This window comes from Pleurodeles waltl, chromosome 10, assembly GCF_031143425.1.
Source record: "Pleurodeles waltl isolate 20211129_DDA chromosome 10, aPleWal1.hap1.20221129, whole genome shotgun sequence".
NCBI lineage: Eukaryota > Metazoa > Chordata > Amphibia > Caudata > Salamandridae > Pleurodeles > Pleurodeles waltl.
The window spans coordinates 250229991-250254796 of NC_090449.1; the positions used below are offsets into that span (position 1 = coordinate 250229991).

A 24806-nucleotide genomic window follows, 5' to 3' on the forward strand; every position below is an offset into this window, starting at 1 on the left:
CCGGCATAGATCGCCGTCGACGGCGACCAGACCGACGTCGAGGGACAAAACGTCGAAGCATGGACACAGGGGTACATCTCCGTCGACGGCAGGCCGTCGTTCGGTGTCGAGCCATCTCCGGCGCTCCCGTTCGCCGTCGAGAACGTCTCACCCCTTGGCGTCGAAGGACACGACACCAAAAACACCTCGACGGCATGAACATCCGCCGTCGACCACTCGCCACTCAACGTCGAGACACACGACGGCGAGTAGGTCCAGGTCCCGCGATCGGCGTCAAGACACTCGACGGCAAGACCTCCGACGTCAAGACCTTCGACGTCGAGAACAGATCAGCCATCGCAACCTTCGACGTCGAGGATACAATCGACGTCGACACAACCTTCAGCTGTGTCACAGGCAGTAGAGCCAGCGGACAAAGCTCCCTCACCGGTGGTCTCTATAAGGAGTGCATCATCCCATTCCAGAGCATCGGGGCATGTTTCTCCCATCACTCTATCACCCAGATGGTTAGAGAGCCTGAATAGACCGGCAGCATCCCCGGATTCACAATACTCTAGGATGTATTCTCCTACTGCCTCATTACCGAGAACGCCATCGCCTACAGCTAGAGCAGGACGGGCTCGTTCTGCTTCTCGTCAGCCGACCACAAGACCTGCACACTCTGCTACAGCCTCTCGGAGCAGGTCCCGTTCCCGAAGGAGAACCAGGTCACGAACACCACGCAGAAGATCAGCTTCTTGGTCTTCTTCAGGATCGTCTGTTGGGCGCTACTCCCCCACACTCACAGATTCTCCACCTGCTAGGATTTCCCCGGTGGATGATATCACCACTTTTAATGAGGTTCTTTTAAGGGGAGCGCAGAAGCTAAATATTGAGGTACCGGAGCCGGCCACCTCATCCTCAGTTATCTTTGAGACCCTACAACACAGATCAGTCTCGAGAAAACTGCTGCCACTAGTACCGGGTTTGCTGCAACCGACTATGGACACTTTTCTGTCTCCAGCCACTCTCAAGTCTGCCCCGGCTAGGATTCAAAAGAAATACAAAGCTCCGGAACAAGATCCTTTATTCCTGCGGAAGGATCCGCCACCGGACTCTGTGATCTTAGCCGCAGCCAGAAAAACACACTCTGTGGCATCATCTTCCACAGTCCCCCCAGATAAGGAGAGCAGACACCTAGACTCTCTGGGGAGAAAGATGTGCGGTACGGCGGCATCTGCTATGAAGGTCTCCAGCGCCTCAGCACTTCTGGGCAGATATGACCGCTCTCTGTGGGACTCACTCCACAGATTTACAGAAAAGTTGCCCAGGGAAGATAGACAGGACTTCCAGGAAATCTTGCAGGAAGGGGGCCTAGTATCTAACCAGGTCATCAGCGCGGCGGCGGACGGGGCGGATTTGGCTGCGCATGGGTATGCGCACGGAATCTGCGCTAGGAGGTCTTCCTGGCTACGGCTCACGGGTCTGAAACAGGAAGCACAGCAGCGCATTTTGAACCTCCCATTCAGCGGGAGTTCGTTGTTCGGTACCCACGCGGATGAAGAGATGGCCCGAATGAAAACGGAAGTCGACACGATGAGGGCAGTGGGCCTGGAACGTAAAAAAGACTTCAGGCGGAGGTACAGGCCGTATGACAGACGACCATTCCAGCAGAGGGTTCAAACCCCTCACTGGTCTCAGAGGCCACAACAACGACAGGGACGTCCCCTGTTTCAGGCACGTAGACCCACAAGAGACAGAGGGTCAAGTAGACCTCAACAGTCTACAGCAAAGACACCATCAAAGCAATGAGGCATTGCTTCCCTCAGCACTGTGCACCACTCCGGTGGGGGGAAGTGTTACGCATCATCTTCGCGAGTGGCACTCCATCACAAAAGACAAATGGGTGCTCAATATTGTCGAACATGGCTATTCTCTCCTTTTCAAAAAACCTCCTCCACACTTGCCGCCAGCAAGGTGTTTTCCTTCTCATCTCAGCCTGCTACGCAAGGAAGTTCTCGCACTCCTACAAAAGAAAGCTGTAGAAAAGGTTCCTCCGGCACAAAAAGGAAAAGGGGTGTACTCCCGTTACTTTCTGGTGGCGAAAAAAGGTCAACAGGGCCTCTTCAGGCCAATTCTGGACTTACGGCTCCTGAACAAGTACATAAGAAAACAAAAGTTCAGGATGCTAGCCCTTCACCAGATTGTCCCGCAACTGCATCAGGGAGACTGGATGTGCTCCATCGACCTACAGGATGCATATTTTCACATCCCAATAGCAACCAAACATCGGAAATTTTTACGTTTCCAGATAGCGTCACAGCACTACCAATTCAGAGTCCTTCCATTCGGCCTGAAGTCTGCACCCCGAGTCTTTTCAAAATGTGTAGCAGTGGTAGCGGCACACCTTCGAAGACAAAAAATATTCGTCTACCCCTACCTGGACGACTGGCTAGTGAAGGCCTCATCTCCGGATCAGACGAGAAAACATCGAGATATCGTTCTAAGAACTTTCGAGTCTCTAGGTCTTCAAATCAACCACGACAAGTCAACCTTGATTCCAACACAAAACCTCCACTACCTGGGAGCGATACTAAACACAGAGCTCCAAAGAGTGTATCCTTCGGAGGAACGACTTTTATCAATCCACAGGAAGTGTCAACAACTATTAACAGCCGATGCACCTACAGCTCGTCAGGTGACATCGCTTCTGGGCTCCATGGCTTCATGCATCTTCATTGTCCCGAATGCCAGGCTACGCATGAGGCCCCTTCAGGAGGCATTAGAGAACAATTGGAGCCAAAAGACTGGTCACTGGGAGGACAGAGTTCGACTACCAGCAGTGGCTTTTCAATCACTACAATGGTGGATGCACAGACCTCACCTGTCGATAGGTTCTCCGTTTCACCAGACAATTCCAGTCGACACTCTGGTAACGGATGCGTCTCTTCAGGGTTGGGGTGCTCATCTGGGTTCCTTCCAAGCTCAGGGTCTGTGGTCCGACAAGGAAAAGAACTATCACATAAATCTACTGGAACTCAGAGCAGTCCATCTGGCTCTCAAATCTTTCTCTCCATTGGTTCAGGGGAAATCTATCCTAATTCAGACAGACAATACAACCACAATGTATTACCTGAACAAACAGGGGGGAACAAGATCACTACCTCTGTCTCGAGAATCCCAAACGATATGGCATTGGCTCCTGGCCAGGGGAATGTCTATCACAGCGGTACACCTGCCAGGTCAGCAAAACGTAGAGGCAGATTTCCTGAGCAGACATCTGGAAGACGCGCACGACTGGGTCCTACACGACGAAGTCGTCGAGGACATCTTCGGTCAATGGGGTCGACCCCAGTTGGATCTCTTTGCAGACGAAACAAACAAGAAATGCCCAGACTTCGCATCCAGGTTCTGCCGTCCGGGATCTCAAGGGAATGCCCTGTTGATCAACTGGTCAGGGACATTTCTCTACGCCTTTCCACCGATTCCCCTCATACCGGCAGTAATCAACAAATTTTACAACTCCAGAACCAGAATGATTCTGATAGCGCCACAATGGCCCCGCCAATTCTGGTACACGGACCTACTCAACTTATCGGAAAGACCTCACAGGAGGTTGCCGTGCAGACCGGATCTCCTGAGCAGAATGGAAGGCAGAATCCTACATCCCAACCTTCCCTCTCTGAGCTTGACAGCATGGCTCCTGAATTCCTACAGTATGGGCACCTAGGGCTCTCACAGGAGTGCATGAGCATCTTGAAAGAGTCAAAACGACCTTCCACGTGGCGTTCTTACGCTTTTAAGTGGAAGAGATTTTACATCTGGTGCTCTCAACAAGGTATAAATCCCATACGAGCTCAGGAGGACGTCATACTGTCCTATTTACTTCATCTGGCGAAGTCTGGTCTGCAGGTATCTTCTATTAAGGTTCATTTGTCTGCAATTACAGCGTATCGTAAGTCGCCTTCTCAGGAATCCTTCTTTACGATACCTGTAGTCAAGGATTTTTTAGAAGGCTTGAAAAAGGTTTTTCCTCCCATTCGGAGACCTTCTCCTCCATGGGAACTGAATGTAGTCCTGTCAAAACTTATGGGCCCTCCTTTTGAACCTATCCACAAGGCCTCTTTACAGCACCTTACGTGGAAGACGGCTTTTTTGGTGGCCATTACTTCAGCGAGGAGGGTCAGCGAAATTCAGGCTCTGTCTTGCAGAGAACCGTACACGGTTTTTCACGATAATAGAGTGGTTCTGCGAACTCACCCATCTTTCCTTCCGAAGGTGGTGTCAGAATTCCATATCAATCAGACTATATCTTTACCGACTTTCTTTCCCAAGCCGGAGACTCCAGCTGAGAAAGCATTGCACTCTTTAGACTTGAAAAGAGTGCTGAAATTCTATTTGGACAAAACAAAACCGATTAGACATTCTAACCATTTGTTTCTAAATTATGGTCATTTAAGAACAGGAGAGGCAGCGTCTAAACGAACGATATCAAGATGGATTGTGTCTTGTATTGTTAACTGTTACCAACTGGCTAATAAGAGATTACTGGCTAGGCCAAAAGCGCATTCCACAAGGGGAAAAGCGGCTACTGCTGCCCTCCTTAACAATGTACCAATTTCCGAGATTTGTAAGGCTGCTACATGGAAGTCTGTGCATACCTTTACTAAGCATTACTGTTTAGACTCGGATGCAAGAGCGGATGCCCAGGTGGGGCAGGCCTCTCTTAGAAATCTATTTGCATGAATATATATCTTTTCCTGCACTTCTTTCAGACGGTCCGCAGAGTTTAGGGATGGGCTTGCTAATCTATTCAATGTTTATGACTATTGATGAGGATCCCCTGGAAGAGAAGGATAAGTTACTTACCTGTAAATCCTAGTTCTCTTCCAGGGGTATCCTCATCAAAGTCATAAACAACCCACCCTCCTCCCCGGACTCAAGTCTCCTGGAAGTGCAGGACAGATTATCTTTCTGATCAGTTACACAGATTGTCACCGTAAAAAAGTACTGACCTAACTGTGAACCAACTGTCACCTTCCCTTCACCCCTGAGGCATGGTGGGATACTGGAGGTGCTCAGGGTCTTAAAGGCACGGTGCCAAAGTTTTTATGGTTCTCCTGTGTTAACCTGCATGCAGCCTATTGGCTAAGAATGCTTCATTGTTTTTCAATGTAGTTTTTTCTATTTTTCTCTGCTATTTACTGCTGTTTACTTCCCTAAGTCCAGTTTTTGGGGGCTTAGGTAGATATTTATGATCTATTGTGATTTTATAATATAAAAAAAAAAAAAAAACTTGCATAGAAATAAAGCATTTTAGCCTATTTATGATTATAGCCTGCATTGCTGTTTTACACATGATAATATGTATGTATTTTATATATATGCTCCGGGGTCCCCGCACAAGGGCGGGAATATTCAATGTTTATGACTTTGATGAGGATACCCCTGGAAGAGAACTAGGATTTACAGGTAAGTAACTTATCCGTCCCTTCAGATGGAGAGGACTGTGGGGAAGGCCCTTCCCGCCCTCGTCGTACGAATGTGGCCCCGCGCGCAGCATTTCCTCCAGTCAAACGGAGAAATAAAAAGCAGGCCGCAGCAGTCCAACAACCTAGGCCGGCACAAACAGTCTCCCCCCCCTCCTATAGTTGATTCAGTCTCCATTGGGGTCCCTATTCCTGCATCAGCTGCACCCTCTGTGGACAATCCTGTGCCTCGCCCAGGGTGGGTGACGGCTATCCCAGGTCTGGAGGTAGGGGTGGAATCTATGCTGGCTGACATACGGCAATCTTTAGCGGTATTGGCAGCACCCACCAAGAAGTTACCCGTCCAAGCATCCCCCACTATTCAGGGGGTGGCACCAGGGGCGGGCACAACCTCAGAGCAGGGGCAGGTGGCAATTACCCTCCCAGGGGCATCTCAAGAACCAACAACCCAAGTCTTGCTGGCAGTGTCACAGATGTTAGCCAATATTACTGTGCCAACCTCAACTCCACCCCCCACGACCCCATGGGCTAGTGATTCATTGCAGAATACGGTGCAAGCGCCAGGTCGAGGCATTGGCGACAGCGCGTAATGTTCCTTCGTTACAGGTGACGACCTCAAGCCCCTGTGTCCGCCAGGCACCGGGCTCGCTGTCTCAGAATCCTCCAGTGGAAAAAGAGCATGGTAAGGTTATCGAACAAGGCATTAGTGCCATGAAAACAAAAGCTTCAGCTGAGGGGACAGGATTGGACACATTGCTATCTAGGCCAGGAAAGTTAGCTGCACATGTGGCTTCTGAAATTAAAGAAAAAATATGGAAAGGGGAATTTGTGGATATTTTCAGCCTGGTTAGGGCTAAGAGAAGGGATGTAGAACCAAAAGATAAAGATTCAAAAGCCTCATCATTTAGTGATAAAAAGCCAAAGATTGAAGGGAATATTATGAATTGGTTATTCGGTTTTAATGTGTTTATGTCAGTCATGCTAGAAAAGAAGCCTGAAATTGGTATGGCTATGAAATGCTATGCGAACAAAATATTAAAAGCCCACCATATGTATGGTGGGAACGCTTGGCTAGAATATGACAGGGATTTCAGGTGGGCAAAAGTGGAGAACCCAGCGATCGGGTGGGACCAGACTGAAGTAAATGTTTGGTTAGAGTGCGTGAATAACAAGTAAGCAGCCCTTTCGAGCACAGTATTCAAATGACAAAAAAGGCTTATGTTGGGCGTTCAACAGGAAGGTATGTTCCCGCCCCCCAGGGACATGCAAATTCAGGCACTCCTGTTCATTTTGTGGGCATCCTTCCCACCCCAATTTCAAATGCCTTAAGAAATCAAGTGACAAAGTTAAGGAGGGGAGTAAGCCCAGTGTCTAGTTCCTCCCTGCCTTCTCCCATTCATTTAAATGCTCTTATCCCTTGGTTGAAGGTTTACCCAGTTAAAGCTTCAGCTGAACTGCTGATTTAAAGGTTTTTCTCAGGGCTTTAGAATTACCGCCACCCGTGTCCCCCCTTTAGGTCATTGCAGAAATCTTATGTCTGCCGTGAGGAACCCCGGTGTAGTTGCTAGAAAAATTGGTAAGGAATGCACACTAGGGAGACTGGCAGGCCCTTTCCCTCCCCCCCTACAAATGATTTTGTCTGTTCCCCCTTAGGTGTAGTACCCAAAAAAGATCCTGGTCAGTTCAGGTTGATTCATAACCTGTCAGCTCCTCGGGGTGCTTCAGTGAATGAGGCTATTGACCCGGTCCTCTGTTCAGTGCGTTATACTACTGTCGACCAGGCTCTGGAGAAGCTGAGGGTTCTGGGGCGCGGTACGCTGCTAGCAAAAACAGATATTGAGGCAGCTTTCCGGCTTCTGCCAGTCCACCCTGAAGATTACCATCTCTTGGGATTTCAATTTAACAGGGACTATTTTTATGATGTGTATGCCCATGGGGTGCAGTGTGTCCTGCAGTTATTTCAAGCAGTTTAGTTCTGCCTTACAGTGGATATTAACCAGGCGTACTGGTCATGTAAATGTGATCCATTACTTGGATGATTTTCTAGTTTTGGGTCCCCCTCGGTCTAAAAAATGCCTATGGGCCCTGCAGTCCCTAACAACCATGTTCAATGAATTTGGGGTCCCAATAGCACAGGATAAAACAGAAGGCCCCTCCACTTGCATCACTTTTCTGGGTATTGAGATTGACACTGAAGCGGGGAAGTGTCACCTTCCTCTAGATAAGCTTCAGGCTTTTAAAGAGTCCATCAGAGCTGTCCTGTCCCATAATAAAGTCACACTTTACCAATTGCAGGTTCTGGTGGGACAATTTAATTTCACCCTGAGGATCATTCCCTTTTTCCAGATCCATAGCTAGGTCCATGGCGGGTTTGACCGAGAAACACCACCACACCTTACTGTCTGCAGAAGTAAAGGAAGATTTGAGGGTCTGGGATGCTTTCCTACAAGACTTCAATGGGGCGGTAATCTGGCCTCATCTCCCAGTAGATAGCCCCTCCTTCGGCCTATTCACGGACGCTGCAGGCAGCGTCGGGCTTGGGGCTATCCTAGGTTCCGCCTGGTGCAGGGCTGATTGGCCAACAGAATGGGTTAACTTAGGACTCACCCAAAATATTGCATTTTAGAACTATTTCCCATCATTGTCGCGGTATCTGTCTGGGACATATTAAAAGACAAGTCTGTAGTATTTTGGTCAGACAACCTGGCAGTCGTGGAGTTTATCAATAGTCAAAAAGCTAGTTGCAGATGGGTACTTAGATTACTTAAGCATTTGGTGTTACAGTGTTTGAAACTCAACATCACATTCCGGGCAAAACATGTTCCAGGGGTAAATAACAATGCGGCTGATGCCTGGTCTCGATCATTGATGCAGGATTTTCAGAAGTTCCAACCACAGGCGTAGGAGAGTATGACAGAGTTTCCAACATCACTGTGGAGGATTGGTTTCCCGCACTATCAGCCCTAGTAGTGTCATCATTGGCGACACGCACAAGGGGGGCATACGAAAGGGCCTTCTTGCATTATAGACTGTTCTTGAAATCCTTGAACACATTAGACTGGTTTTCATCCGAAACAATCTGCCATTTTGCAACATTTAAAGAGCAATGGTAAACCAGTGTCTTGCGCCAAAGCCAACTTGTCAGCCATCAGTTTTTTCGCCAAGCTAAGGGGGCAAGACTCTAAACTCAATGCCTTTGTTATTAAGCAGGTGCTAGTGGGGTGGTCTAGAATGGACGGTCCCAGGTCAGACTCCAGGCAGCCCATAACCCCTCAATTATTAGAAAAATTGCTGGGCTCAATCACCTTAGTTACATCTTCACCTTTTGAGGCTACCTTATTAACAGCGGCCTTTTCAGTGGCCTTTTATGGGGCCTTCCGCATTGGGGAAATGATAGGTGCTTCCAAGAACGACCACGCTGGGGGTCTCCAGTGGCCCGATGTGATAATCGATAAAAACTCTACCACCATACAGCTGCGTAAGTCCAAAACTGATGAGTTAGGCAAAGGTGCGAGGATTGGGTTCCGGACAGCGCATGGGTCAATTATCTGTTATGTGGCCAATCTAGCTGCTTACTTAAAGGTGCGCCCTATAGAGAAATCCACTGTGCTATTCATACATGCAAATGGGGACTGTCTGTCGCGCTACCAATTTGCAGAGGTGCTGAAGATTACACTACTGGCAGCGGGCGTAGAACCTCAGGATTACTCCCCCCATTCTTTCAGGAATGGCACGGCTACCTTGGCAGCAGGGGCAGGCTTGCCCATTTCAGAGGTGAAAGCCATTGGAAGATGGGCATCCAACTGTTACAAACGTTACGTTAGGCCAGAACTGGTCTAATCAGTGGTTATCTTTTATGTCTTCAAATTAATTATCATTTCTCACGCATTTTTCCCTTTATTACAGTAGATGGCTCCTCGTGTGGTTTGGGTATTGGGGCATTCATTCGTTCGTCGGGCGGCATACCGGTTGCAGCAGCTCCGTAAACCGAATCCGGCGGCAAGCTTAGACGTGGCCTTCAGGTGGTGCGGGGTTGGCGGCAAAGGAATTAAACAGCTGCAGCAGCTGGTAGATCTGGTTTGTGGATGTGCAGGGCTCCAGTCCCCGGACCTCATCATCATTCACCTTGGGGGCAACGACCTGGTACACTTAGGACGGAAGGCCCTCAGGGAGGACATATTTCTAGAAATTACCAAGCTAGCTAAACCATTCCCTAACGCAGCCATTGCCTGGTCTCACATAGTGCCACGGAAAACATGGGGCCCAGGAATAAAACCAAGGACAATCAATGTGTCAGTTAGGAGACTTAACGCGGAGATGGCAAAACTATGCCCTGGTCCAGGCCATTTGGGGAACATCCCTCATAGACAATTAAAAGGACCGGAAATGTTTCACAGGGACTTGGTTCACTTGTCTGACACCGGTACTGACCAATTCATGGCTGATATGTGGTTCTTCGCTAGGTGTTTGTTTTCTGGTGGGGAGGGCGAAGGACCTTTGGGGCCTTGGTCACCCTCATGGCGGAAGAAGAGAGACTAAAGTAACCTGAAGCAACAGAGGGGACTCAAAGGGTGGTGCCCAGTATAACAACAGAGATAGGATCCTGAAGTCCTGGACCAACCTGCGGATGGACACACCAGATTGGGGGTAGGGAGCCCAGATCACTGGGGTGGTCACGGGGCTCATGCCCTGGGCCGCCCTGGTACACCCCTTGGCTGATTGGTGTTTGGAGAGGGGACGGAACCCTGAGCATGGGGGCACGGAACAGAGGAAGCAGGGCTACTGCCCCCCCTCGGGATACAGGTGACAACCTGTCCCAGTGTGGTCCAAAGGAGGTTCAGGACAGGAAGGGATCCTGTCAAAAATGATTTATGGTTACAAATGAAAAAAGTACCTATAACAGTATATATTAATTGTGGAGTTGCAGTGAAATGTTTAATAGAGTAATTTGCATAAGATGATTTGCATAAATTGATTATTGGTATTTGATTTTAATGAAAGTATATAAAATAAATACTTCTTCCAATGAAATAATTGTCTTGTCGGTTGGTGTATGACTGGTGTTGGGGTAAGGGCCTGTTGGCGGCTTCCGAGTCCTATGGAAAAGCGCCCCCCCCAACATGGGGGGAGCGCGGCCCCTTAGGGGTCGGACCCTCGCACTAGTTGTGCGCGGGCTGGCCTGCGGCTTCCGCTCGCACGCCTCGCGAGGCGTGGGAGCGGAAGTAGCGCCACATAGGGGAACGTTGGTCTGACAACGGAGCCGGACCGGTTTGGGCCGCTGCGAGCCAGTGGGGGGCATAGAAGCGCCCCCCCCCAGAAGGCTCGGCCTTCTTCTTCCTGGCGCGGCGGCCTGAACAGTCAGGCTTTTTGTTGACCCACCCACCCTCTCCTTAGTATTAGGCAGAAGAAGAGAGACTAAAGTAACCTGAAGCAACAAAGGGGACCCCAAGGGTGGTGCCCCTGTATAACAAGAGAGATAGGATCCTGAAGTCCTGGACCAACCTGCGGATGGACACACCAGATTGGGGGTAGGGAGCTCAGATCACTGGGGTGGTCACGGGGCTCATGACCTGGGCCGCCCCGGTACACCCCTTGGCTGATTGGTGTTTGGAGAGGGGGCGGAACCCTGAGCATGGGGGCAAGGAACAGAGGAAGCAGGGGCACCGCCCCCCCTAGGGATACAGGTGACAACCTGTCCCAGTGTGGTCCAAAGGAGGTTCAGGACAGGAAGGGATCCTGTCAAAAATGACTTATGGTTGCAAATGAAAAAAGTACATATAACAGTATATATTTGTCTTGTCGGTTGGTGTATGACCGGTGTTGGGGTAAGGGCCTGCTGGCGGCTTCCGAGTCCTAAGAGGTATTTCTTTCTGGCTGCAAATGCCTCCCCAGGCCTATGGCTCTCTGTTTAACCACTTACTAAAATACCATGGCTCCCTCTCTAACCTTTCCACCCACTCTCTGTTTAATATCTTGGTCATAACTGGCTCTCTGCTTAACATCTTTCCCATCTTTAGGTCCCACGTAATGCTATCTCCAAGTGTGATCACCACTGTCATATACATGATGTCAAGAGTGTTCCATATTAGTGTGTCAGGACATGGTGGGATCCTGTTATGTGTTGGAATTCATGAACTGTTGCTTCCTTTTAACACCCCCTTGTTTAGCGCACATGCTCCACACTTGACTGTGTGGTCTCTCTGGACTTGTTTTCTCTATGTTGTCCTGAGGGAGATACCTACCTAAGTTTCTGATGCACTAACCACACACTTAAGATGATATACGTTTTTAGAGGTCGGGCCCTGGTGCAATCACCTCATCATAACCTCAAGGCGCAGTTAACTCTGGTGTTTACTTTAAGTTCCCTCTTTTCAGCCTATCTACTTTTCCATCCCTCTTTCATTGCTTGTAAATGCCCTAAAATCTCTACTCTGCCAGTCCCACCCTGTGCTATGTCCCTAAGCCCCAGCTATGCCACTGTTTCTGTAAGTTTCTCTGCATGTCTTCTTTTATTCCATAACCTCTCTCCCATTCCTTCCACCAAGTTTCTCTGCCTCCAGATTCATGAAATATCTTTCTGCGGGAATCAATCAATCAATCACAATATTTATAAAGTGTGCTACGTACCCGTTAGGGTTTCAAGGCGCTGAGTGGGGTGGGGGTGCTGCTATTGGTCGAAAGAGCCAGGTCTTGAGGAGTCTCCTGAAGGTGAGGAGGTCCTGGGTCTGTCGCAGGGGGGTCGGGAGGGAGTTCCAGGTTTTGGCGGCGATGTAGGAGAAGGATCTGCCGCCGGATGTCTTGCGTTGGAAGCGGGGAACGATGGCGAGGGAGAAGCTGGCAGAGCGGAGTTGGCGGGAGGGGACGTAGAAATTGAGTCTGTTGTTCAGGTATGTGGGTCCGGCGTTGTAGAGTGCCTTGTGAGCGTGGGTGAAGAGCTTGAAGGTGATCCTCTTGTCCACGGGGAGCCAGTGGAGGTCCTTCAGGTGGTGGGAGATGTGGCATTGGCGGGGTACGTCTAGGACCAGTCGGGCGGAGGCGTTTTGGATGCGTTGGAGTCGTCGGATGTCTTTAGCTGGGATGCCTGTGTAGAGTGCGTTGCCGTAGTCTAGTCTGCTACTGACGAGGGCCTGAGTCACTGTTTTTCTGGTTTCCGTTGGGATCCATTTGTAGATTCTACGGAGCATGCGGAGGGTGTTGTAGCAGGAGGAGGAGACTGCGTTGACCTGTTTGGACATGGTGAGGGCGGAGTTGAGGACGAAACCGAGGTTTCGTGCGTGGTTGGCTGGCATTGGAGGGGGTCCCAGCGCGGTGGGCCACCAGGAGTCGTCCCAGGCCGAGGGGGTGCGTCCGAGGATGAGCACCTCCGTCTTGTCGGAGTTCAGTTTCAGGCGGCTGTTTCTCATCCACTCGGTGATGGACTTCAACCCCTCGTGGAGGTTGGCTTTGGCGGTGTGTGGGTCTTTAGTGAGGGAGAGGATGAGCTGGGTGTCGTCGGCGTAGGAGAGAATGGTGAGGTTGTGCTGACGGGCCAGTTGTGCGAGGGGGGCCATGTAGACGTTGAACAGCGTTGGACTCAGTGAGGAGCCTTGGGGTACGCCGCAGATGATGTTGGTGGCTTCGGAGCGGAAGGGTGAGAGTCGGACTCTCTGGGTTCTGCCGGAGAGGAATGAGGAGATCCATTTGAGGGCTTTTTCTTGTATTCCGGCTTCGTGGAGGCGTGTTAGTAGGGTGCGGTGGCAGACCGTGTCGAAGGCAGTGGAAAGATCCAGGAGTATGAGGGCAGATGTTTAGCCGTTGTCCATTAGTAGTCTGATGTCATCTGTGGCGGCGAGGAGCGCAGTCTCGGTGCTGTGGTTGCGTCTGAAACCGGACTGGGAGGGGTCCAGGATGGAGTTGTCCTCGAGGTGGTGGGTGAGCTGAGCGTTGACGATCTTCTCGATGACCTTCGCCGGGAAGGGGAGGAGGGAGATCGGGCGGAAGTTTTTGAGGTCGTTGGGGTCAGCCTTGGGTTTCTTGAGGAGGGCGTGGATTTCAGCGTGCTTCCAGCTGTCCGGCAAAGTCGCGGTTTCGAAGGATAAGTTGATGACCCTTCGAAGTTGGGGGGCGATGGTAGAGTCGGGAAAAGGGAGACCGGAGCACATCTGCAGTGCACAACATAAAGTAAAATAAATTCACAAGTTGCTATGTACGGGCAATACCCCCGACATGTCCGCAGAATTTTCTTGATCACTTTCCAGTCTGTAGCTGAGAAGAAGGGGAATGTTTTGAAAACGAATGGTCTATTACTTGTAGATATTTCCACCCTGCCCCTGGGATCTTTTGCTTTTTATCGTGCTAGCCATCTCCTTCATGTTTCTAGCTGAGCTTCCTCTTATACTACAGTGTACTTTATCAAATGAATGCAAGTCTTGGAGGTTGCAGATCTTGAATTTGGCCCTGTAGATTAAACATGCAGTATTTGGTGCCAGATCACAGTATGCATACATTATCGCTGTGCGACTCCTTTACAAGCCGATCAATCCAGAATCACCTATATCGATAGACAAACAACTCCAGCTTATGTCTGAAATGGGAGTTCATGACTTTGTTATAAGGAAAGAAAAAGTAAACAAGCTTCTATGTTCTGGACCTTGATACTGTGATGAATATTTCCAATACCGGAATTTGTGGATATATAGTCTGACTAAAAATATTGTGTCCTAATTATAGTTCACATAAATATCATCTCACCTTAGTTAATAGAAACACCACATGGATGTTTTTGTAAAAAATATTTCAAACAATAGTCAGACAATTTTTTTAAATTAAAGGAAGTCAGACATTTTCATGGGATACCAGCCCTGACTGTAGAACGACTGTTGCAGTAAGTGCTGACCACTTCTGTGATTGGCCTACTGAGAGCAGTTTAGCTTTCCATGATGCAAAACACCATGGCTCTCCCTTAGGTAATATTTTCATCTTAAATTTGCTGCAGAACCTTAAATCTGCTGCTATCCATTTGTAACAATCGGGTTTTAATCACTACCACAGGATACACTTACCACTTCACTTGCACAGGCACAAGTTTCTGCAGCGTGTACCTTAGCAAATATCAGGAGGGTGTCCAAATTAACAGTGTCTACAAGAGATACAGCTGTACATCCTTGACCTCAATACCATCCACAGGAACGAGTTCCATATAGCTGTCTGAGGTGTAGCAATACATTCCTCGCCTCTAATTAAGACCTCATGGATTCTTAGTCTCCGGACCCCTGCAAAAGTGTCGGACAGACTTCTGTGAGTCTCTGTGACACAAATAGGGTCTTGAACCTGTTGGGGATTTTAAAGACCAGGAATATAGCATCTTTTCGAGTTTCATGATGGGTCTCACGTTTAAGCTGCTGCACACTTTGTTTTAAATGCATTGGTAGGATTCTATTGCATTGCGCGGACTAAGACTTTGTGATTTTCCTTCACATGCTATGGACACTAGGCTGCACACCCCAATAATGCTTCTAGCACTGCCTGCATTCCCTTAAGGAATGCTGGTAAGACTTCAGTAGCATGAGCATAAATATGTCCTGACACCAGACGTGTTACAGGGAGTGTATTTTCAATATTGTCGTTATGTACCGCAATGTCAGTGTCTGAATCACACAAGTGAAAATCTTCCCCACCTAGAGGGAGGGTGCTTCAATCTAAGTGGGGTGAAACCTTCAGAACTATCTCTTTTGGAAAAAAGAAGCTCCGTTCCTCTCCTTCCCAGAACAGATACTAATGTCATGAATCCCCGGGCAGAACACTGTCCTCTATACATACACACAAATAATATTCCTAGCCACTTCCATCTTCTGTCTGGATTCCAGATGTTTTGAAGATGCTATCATGGCTCTAACTGATGTTAATAATTATGCTTTATATTCTTTGCAAATATCTTTTGCAAAAAATGTATATCATGTAAATATGGAATATCTATTTACCAGTACAATGTACACTACATATATTTGCAATTTCTCATTCCTAAATGTATTCACTTCATTGACACACTTCTCCTAAATGAAACATATAAAGCACTTAAATGTCTAAAATCCTGTAGTCTGCATGGTCATAAATCACATTTACCCTCTACATCGAACTGATTTAAGGGAATAGTGAGGACAAGTAGATTTATTTGCAGACAAGTAGATTTCTGTACACTTTAGTCCCTTGGACAAGTAGATTTTTAACAAAATTGCACATCCCTGCATCCACTGAAAGGAAGTATAGTACAATTAAAAGGGAGGCACTTGCCTGTGCGTGGGCCATAGAAAAGTTTAGGACTTTTGTTTGGGGCACGCTTTTTACCTTGTGTACTAGTTACAAGCCTTTTAATGTATTTTTTTAGTGAGAAGGGCACCTCAACTACTTCTTCAAGTGTCATCAGGATCCTGTCTAAATTACAAGAGTACAATTTTGATGTGATTTACATACCTGAGAGCACCAGCGCCAGGGCAGATTGTTTGTCCAGACTTCCCACCAAGGAACAGGAAGTGGCGTCTGAGGATGAAATGTTTGGTAGTGAGTGTGTGGTTGCTAGTACTGATGTTGTGAACAAGCGTTGTGATACTGTGACCGAATCAGAATGGAATGCTGCATGTGATAATGTCAATATTTTGGAGAAAGTCAAACAATTTGTTTGACAAGGTTGACCTCCTGTTAAAAAGTTTAGGGGGCAGTTACATGTGTTTTGTCAGTTAGCTGATCACCCCTCTTTTTAAATTACATTCTTCTGAGGGCTGGAAAAATTGGTAGTCGCATTAGGGTGAGACCTAAAGTTATGGTACTGGCACACAAAGGTCATTTAGAGTCTATGTCCACAAAACAAAAAACCTTAGATGCTATTTTGGTGGCCATATATGGATAAGGATGTGGATAAGGTTGTCAATGACTGTCAGGATTGTATTATATCTAATAAACATCTGAAGTCACAGGACTTATCACAACAATGCCTCAAGAGCTGTGGCACAAATTGGCTTTGGATTTGGCTGGGCCAATTGCTGTTTTACCTCAGTGCTAACCATTTGGTGGTCATGGTTGATTATTTCTCAAGGTGAATATCCTATGATTTTGTGTCTGAAACTTCTACTCAAGTTGTTATCCAATTCTTAGACAAAGCTTTTGCATTAGAGGGGTGCCCTGAAGACTTGATCACCGATAATGGGGTTCAACTTGTGTCTGAGACTATGGAATTGTTTCTGAGGAACAAAGGTATTAACACTATAATATGGCCTTCTATTCACCTGTGAGCGGGCTCTGTTGAGCGGGCTAACTGGCTTTGAATGTGGAGAAATCTATTCAGGACAAAATTCTGGCTCACCATATTACTCCTCACACTGTTACAGATGTGTTCCCATTCTCCTTGTTAAGGGGAAGACAGGCTCGTACGGGATTATGTCTCACCTGGTTGAATGAGAAGTCCTCTCAAAATTTGGGGAGGTGGTAGATTTGGATGAAATAGGAGCTAAAGCCCATGAAGCCCAGAAGAGAATGATAGCTTACCATGACAAGACAAGATGCGTGAGTATGAGGGATATCTTTGTGGGGTCTTGGGTCATGCTGAAGGACATGAGACCTAGAAAGTCTAAAGTGGAATTAAGTTTTAAGGAACCTTTTGAGGTGATTAAAGTTGCACGTTCTTCTGTCCAATTGGAAGATGGTCTCTGATGGCCAAGAAGGAACATTGTGCTATTAAATAAGTTTCGAAGCAGTGTTGTGAGATACAAATTACAGCAATAGAAAACTTCTGAAGGTTCTTCAATATGTGAATACCACCACTGGTGATGTGGGCCAGCCACAGCTTTGTGTTGCTGTTGATAACCAGTTACAGTCTAGTGCTCCTGGTGATGACCAGTCACATATCGGTGAGTGGGTTATGGTCTCGATATCAGGCAGAGGGATTCTGTCGAGGACAGTAGCATTGGCAACGCATGTGCAAGGAGCAGCAGAGTATCCAGTGCATGAGGGTTTCAGTGCATGAGGGTTTTATCTCGGTCATTAGTGAAGCAAAACACCTACTTAGGTTAAATAGATATGCTTTCTATGTAGACCCCTTTTCTCCACTAGAAAATCTAACCTTCAAACATGACGTGGAGGGTTTCCTGCCCAAAAATGTACAGCAATTCATTGCAGCTTAACAAAATACTTTGGAAGGAGATATAGCAACATATTAACGAAGAGAAAACTTAGTTTAAAGAGCATTAATATTTTAATGGTGTGAACATTACTTTTTGTGTCATATTAAGGTTTCAGCATTTCTTGACTTGTTTCTTAATTTGTATTGGTAGTATTTAGCAAGTATTTGCGTTTAGTAAGTAACAACCGCCACTTCATATCTTATATTTGATTTACAGTTAAAATGAAACAAGTTGCAACTGAGCACATAGTTTCAGTTTTTAGTCAGTCAATTTTGTACTCAGACAAAAAAACTAATTCCTTCAAAATGTCAACATAATTATTGATTTCATTTTTTGCTTCCTTACACCAGCCAGGTGCCTAATCTTTATGCATTATCATTTTTTTTTTCACTTCATTTGAATTGTCTTTAAAGTGTATCACTCGCTTGCTATACTCTTTATTACCTTCTTACTTTTAATGTATCCTTTTTCTAGCTGTCTTGCGTTAAAAATATAACTTCTCCTTTGCCCACCATTAAACCTTCATCAAACCTCCACTTCCTTATGCATTTCACTTCTAATGAATTATTTATTTTTACAACTTGGAAAATCAAGTCCACACTTTGGTTTATAAAATTATGCATCTGTATTGCTTTGATGTAATTTACTTTGAATTGTGGTTTCGTTCCAATTCATATTTGGTATAATTTTGATATCTTTATATATAATAAAGAGATCAAGGTGCTATAAAGAGTCAATACAATATAAACGTCTCAGTTTCGGAAGGCAGGAAAGCCGGTCTTTAATAGACCAACTTTGTCTAACTCTTTCATTGTTTTTGTCAGTCCTCCAGTTTATTGGCCTCTTGTTCAGATTTCTAAGTCCCTGCAGTTATGTATGTGTCATTACCCTTAAATTGCCAGCCAACTGCATATTGGCACCATAAAGGTCCTAGCATACGCATCTTAATAGAATTGTGTGAGATAGTGCATAATGGCTTCCTTTGTATCTTCATGTTTTTAGACTGATGCGTGGCTTCTCAGACAAAATTTTGGTTGTTTGTTCATATCGATAATCTGATGGACAAAGAAAGCGAAAATGAAATGCAAGCAGTTTCAGCTATCCGCCACACGCATGGGGCCGAAAGATCAGAATGGGAGTCTGTTTTCTCCAGCGTGAAGGCTCAAGTCCCAACTTTAGATTCTGACTCCTCACTGGTAAGTTCATAGTACCTCACATCTTGTCTTGTATTCATAGTGTTAGTAATAGTTGCAAGTGTTAGATATATGTGCATTTTAGGGAACAGTAGTCTGTAGATTTGTAGTTTTCCTGTACTTTCATTTTTCCTGGTAGGCACCTTGCTGCCATGGTACTACTTTTCAGAGCTGCCAGCACTATAGAAGGTGTATGTCTCACTGCTTGAGAATCGAAACTTCAAATCCCCTGAAGACTCCTGCTACTTTAAATGTCTACCCTTCTAGCCTCAATTACTTTTGTTCCACTTAACATTAGTGCCTATATGTATATACGTAAAGACAAATGCAGAAAGAAAGTATAAATAATATTCTGTTTTCACTTAGTATACTACTCGCCAGCTGTAGGACTCTAATTTAGTCCACAACTGCATATCCCAGCTACCTACATAATGTTATCACTTCTTTACATCTAACAAAAAGATAGGGAATGGTAGTAACAAAATCCATCCCAGCAGACCTCGCCACCATTTCTCTCTTCAGCCAGGACCATAAAGTTTTATACAGAGTGTCTCAGATTGAACAAACCTGCGCAGTAACCGGTTAGGCAGACTGTGATCACAAGAAATACCATAAAGGCTTCTGCAGAGCTGTTCAAAGCTGTCAGCATTAAGTGTGTGCCTATTAATCACACCTCTTCATCCTCCACACTACTAAGCAATATGGGGCAGATGTACCAAAGGGTTTTACCCATTCTGTGTCTATGGCCCTATGTTCCCTAAATCTATAAGCACACTTTGGTGGTCATCACAAACAACATGAAAATACTCCCTTTCTGGAATAAACTAAGAAAAAGTTATTTTGACCACACACTCTACATGCCGTAGACTGCTGCCCATGATGGAAAGCACTTCAGTACCCCGAATAAGGGTAGTAAGCACTATATAAATGTTACAGTACAATACAGTGCACTCCTATGTTATGAAAAATGTATAAAAAATCAATTCAGACTGCTTCTATCCTCTGAAGGCTTTGTTTACTAATCCCGGTGTAATCTGAAGATCGCCATTAGTGCTGAAGATGCTCAGTTTCTGGATCACACTGAAGGTAAAACAGAGAGGTGGCTGGTCTTGCCATAAAAACGTGGCTTCAACTAGAGGCCCTGTTTGTGGCATTCAGAGATGGGCCCCCTGAACATGATGTAGGACAGTAAGGTGACAAAAGGCCCCGCAGAATACTGAGAAGTGGTATCTCTGGTGAGAGTGGAGGCTATGTGCAGCTCCTGGAGCAGGTAGTGGTCCACCTATATTTGATCAAATGCAGTCGTCCCCCCAATGCCAGGGAGTGATTCTGGCTTAACCAGGGCTAGTGGAGAGCTGTGAGATCCGAGCTGACAGATGCCGAAGTCGGAATTGACTTAAATTCTTAGTGGAGTTCGCTGGGACTGGGGAGCTTTTTTTAAAGCTTGGCCGCTGCATGGCAACAGCGCTGCATGTTATTTAAACAATAGTTGCGGGTAAGCAGTAAAAAAATGGAAAATAGATTTTTATTTTTCGGTAAAGAGGAAACTACTGTGAATGAGACAGAGAAGAAGATAGCAGTGAATGATCTGACTCAAGGCCAGAAATAAATAATGAATACATTGAATTACATTCTGAGAAAGTAAGAAAAAGTGGAATAAGAGATCACTGCCACGGAGATAAGGCTAAATGTGATGGATTCCATGGCGATGGGAACCCAGGCAACTGTGAAATTTGTCACGAGGAGGATCAGAAGTTGGTGGCCAAAATGGCAGCGCTAGAGCAGCAGTCACAAGATGTAAGGAAATGCCTCCTTGGCATGGTTACCCCCTGACTTTTTGCCTTTGCTGATGCTATGTTTTGAATTGAAAGTGTGCTGAGGCCTGCTAACCAGGCCCCAGCACCAGTGTTCTTTCCCTAACCTGTACTTTTGTATCCACAATTGGCACACCCTGGCATCCAGGTAAGTCCCTTGTAACTGGTACCTCTGGTACCAAGGGCCCTGATGCCAGGGAAGGTCTCTAAGGGCTGCAGCATGTCTTATGCCACCCTGGAGACCCCTCACTCAGCACAGACACACTGCTTGCCAGCTTGTGTGTGCTGGTGAGAACAAAATGAGTAAGTCGACATGGCACTCCCCTCAGGGTGCCATGCCAGCCTCTCACTGCCAATGCCAGTATAGATAAGTCACCCATCTAGCAGGCCTTACAGCCCTAAGGCAGGGTGCACTATACCATAGGTGAGGGCACCAGTGCATGAGCACTGTGCCCCTACAGTGTCTAAGCAAAACCTTAGACATTGTAAGTGCAGGGTAGCCATAAGAGTATATGGTCTGGGAGTCTGTCAAACACGAACTCCACAGCACCATAATGGCTACACTGAAAACTGGGAAGTTTGGTATCAAACTTCTCAGCACAATAAATGCACACTGATGTCAGTGTACATTTTATTGTAAAATACACCCCAGAGGGCACCTTAGAGGTGCCCCCTGAAACCTTAACCGACTATCTATGTAGGCTGACTGGTTCCAGCAGCCTGCCACAACCGAGACATGTTGCTGGCCCCATGGGGAGAGTGCCTTTGTCACTCTGAGGCCAGTAACAAAGCCTGCACTGGGTGGAGATGCTAACACCTCCCCCAGGCAGGAGCTGTAACACCTGGCGGTGAGCCTCAAAGGCTCACCCCCTTTGTTCCAGCACCACAGGGCACTCCAGCTAGTGGAGTTGCCCGCCCCCTCCGGCCACGGCCCCACTTTTGGCGGCAAGGCCGGGGGAAATAATGAGAATAACAAGGAGGAGTCACTGGCCAGTCAGGACAGCCCCTAAGGTGTCCAGAGCTGAAGTGACTCTAACTTTTAGAAATCCTCCATCTTGCAGATGGAGGATTCCCCCAATAGGATTAGGGATGTGACCCCCTCCCCTTGGGAGGAGGCACAAAGAGGGTGTACCCACCCTGAGGGCTAGTAGTCATTGGCTACTAACCCCCCAGACCTAAACACGCCCTTAAATTTAGTATTTAAGGGCTCCCCTGAACCTAAGAATTTAGATTCCTGAAACTACAAGAAGAAGAGGACTGCTGAGCTGGAAAACCCCTGCAGAAGAAGAACAGAAGACACCAACTGCTTTGGCCCCAGTCTTACCGGCCTGTCTCCTGCCTTCCAAAGAAACCTGCTCCAGCGACGCTTTCCAAAGGACCAGAGGACTGCCCTGCTTCAAGAAAGACAAGAAACTCCCGAGGACAGCGGCACCTCTCCAAAAGAACTGCAACTTTGTTACAGAGGAGCAGATTTAAAGACCCCTGCAAATCCCCGCAAGAAGCGTGAGACTTGCAACACTGCACCCGGCGACCCTGACTCGACTGGTGGAGAACCAACACCTCAGGGAGGACCCTCCGGCGACTCCGAGACCGTGAGTAACCAAAGTTGTCCCCCCTGAGCCCCCACAGCGACGCCTGCAGAGGGAATCCCGAGGCTCCCCCTGACCACGACTGCCTGAACCTAAAGTCCCGACGGCTGGAAAAGACCCTGCACCCGCAGCCCCCAGCACCTGAAGGAACGGAACTTCTGTGCAGGAGTGACCCCCAGGAGGCCCTCTCCCTTGCCCAGGTGGTGGCTACCCTGAGGAGCCCCCCCTTGCCTGCCTGCACCGCTGAAGAGACCCCTCGGTCTCCCATTGAAATCTACAGAGAACCCGACGCTTGTTTGCACACTGCACCCGGCCGCCCCGCGCTGCTGAGGGTGTACTTTCTGTGTGGACTTGTGTCCCCCCCGGTGCCCTACAAAACCCCCCTGGTCTGCCCTCCAAAGACGCGGGTACTTACCTGCTGGCAGACTGGAACCGGGGCACCCCCTTCTCTCCATTGAAGCCTATGTGTTTTGGGCACCTCTTTGACCTCTGCACCTGACCAGCCCTGAGCTGCTGGTGTGGTAACTTTGGGGTTGCTCTGAACCCCCAACGGTGGGCTACCTTGGACCCAAAACTGAGACCTGTAAGTGATTTACTTACCTGCTAAAAATAACAATACTTTACTTCCCCCAGGAACTGTGAAAATTGCACTGTGTCCACTTTTAAAACAGCTTATTGTGTTTTATGTAAAAAGTATATATGCTACTGTGATTATTCAAAGTTCCTAAAGTACTTACCTGCAATACCTTTCAAATGAGATATTACATGTAGAATTTGAACCTGTGGTTCTTAAAATAAACTAAGAAAAGATATTTTTCTATAACAAAACCTATTGGCTGGATTTGTCTCTGAGTGTGTGTTCCTCATTTATTGCCTGTGTGTATGTACAACAAATGCTTAACACTACTCCTTGGATAAGCCTACTGCTCGACCACACTACCACAAAATAGAGCATTAGTATTATCTCTTTTTGCCACTATCTTACCTCTAAGGGGAACCCTTGGACTCTGTGCATGCTATTCCTTACTTTGAAATAGCACATACAGAGCCAACTTCCTACACAAGAGTAAAGTGACTTTCAAGATACGACAGCCAGATCGATGACTGTATTCAATAGTAAAACGGAAACAAAAGAGAATAATTACAAGGGTAACAATATTAGAGTTTTCCGGTTACTCTCCCACCCACTCTGAGCAGCCGATTACTGAAGTAATGCGTTTTTTAGTGCCATTATCTGTCTTTACTTGTTGTTGAAAAAGACATGATACAGAATTCATACAGGCTTCAATCAATAGCCATGTGAACTGACCTGAAAGGGGCACTTTTCTGGTAGTGCTGCTGGATCCAGACTTTCGTGACTAGCGTGCAAGGCTGTGTCCCTTGTGGATCTCTACACATAGATGGCTAGAAGGCACTTCTTTTCTGGAACTCTTAGCAACAAATGCAACATAGGAGACAGTAGTTACAGACCCTCCGCAAAGAATTTTAAGATGTGGGTGCCAGAGGGTCATTGCAGAACCCTTCAAAACTGAAAGTGTAACATGGCGAAAAGACAAAAGTTTTTCGTGACTGGAAGTAGGACAGTTCTTCCTAGATGGGGTCAAGGTTGTGACATGTATCAGGCAAAAAGTGTCCTGATCATTAACATTCAGAGGGATCAAACTGTGGACTTTACTGTTTGAAGATCTCCAACTGCCATTGTAAATATGTGCTCTTTTTTTACATGGTCACCCTCACGTTTTGCCTGGTATTCAAAGCAATTTTGACTGTAAGTGCACCAGATACCTACTAACCAGATCCCCAGCAACAGATCTCTTTCCCTAAAATGGTGCAATTGTTCCCACTATTGGCAATACCTTTGGTCCCCTCTGTAAGCCTCTAGTAAATGGTACCTAGGGCCTGGGTACCAAAGAGGGCCCCCAAGGGCTGCAGCATTTATTGCGCCAACCTCGAGGCCCCCCTCACCTAGCACACATAGACTGCCATTGCAGGCTGCATGTCTTCGTGCAGCTAAAAGTGAAAACACGACATGGCACACCACCTGTGTGTTATGTCCCCTAATCTGCATGCAATACATATGTCATCCCTACAGCAGGCCTTCCATCCCTAAGGTAGGGTGCAGTATATTGCATCTGAGGACATATATGCACGAGCAGATATGCCCCTGCTATGTCTTTGTCGATTCTTAGACATAGTGAGTGATCATGGAAGCCATTTTAATTACATGTGCTGGACACTGGTCAATATAAGTTCACCAGCTACATGATGGCTTCACTGACTATGGGGGTGTTTGGTATCAAACACCTTGTATTAATAAATCCTCACTGATACCAGTGGTGGATTTATTAATACATGCATCCAGAGGGCACCTTAGAGGTAACCCCCCTGAAAACCTATCTGTAGGGACAGACTAGTTTCAACCAGCCTGCCACCATTAGGCATGAGTCAGACCTCCAGGAGTTAGATCCTTTGCTCTGGGCAGTCAACCACAAAGCCTGCTCTGGGAGAGGTGTTTACACACCCCACCCAACAGGATGACATGCAAACCTGCATTCCAAGGGAGGGGGTTTCAAAGAAGTCCACCACTCTT

The 24806-nt window shown here is 47.0% G+C and overlaps 1 protein-coding gene across 1 annotated transcript in view; it reads left to right on the forward strand.

Moving 5' to 3' along the window:
• Nucleotides 1-24806, forward strand: part of DNAAF8 (dynein axonemal assembly factor 8) — an 882921-nt gene that overhangs the window by 36710 nt on the left and 821405 nt on the right. Inside the window, exon 2 of the mRNA XM_069210337.1 lies at nt 18623-18816. Coding sequence (XP_069066438.1) covers nt 18679-18816 — 138 coding nt within the window. The 5' untranslated portion in view covers nt 18623-18678. The remainder of the gene's footprint in view (nt 1-18622; nt 18817-24806) is intronic.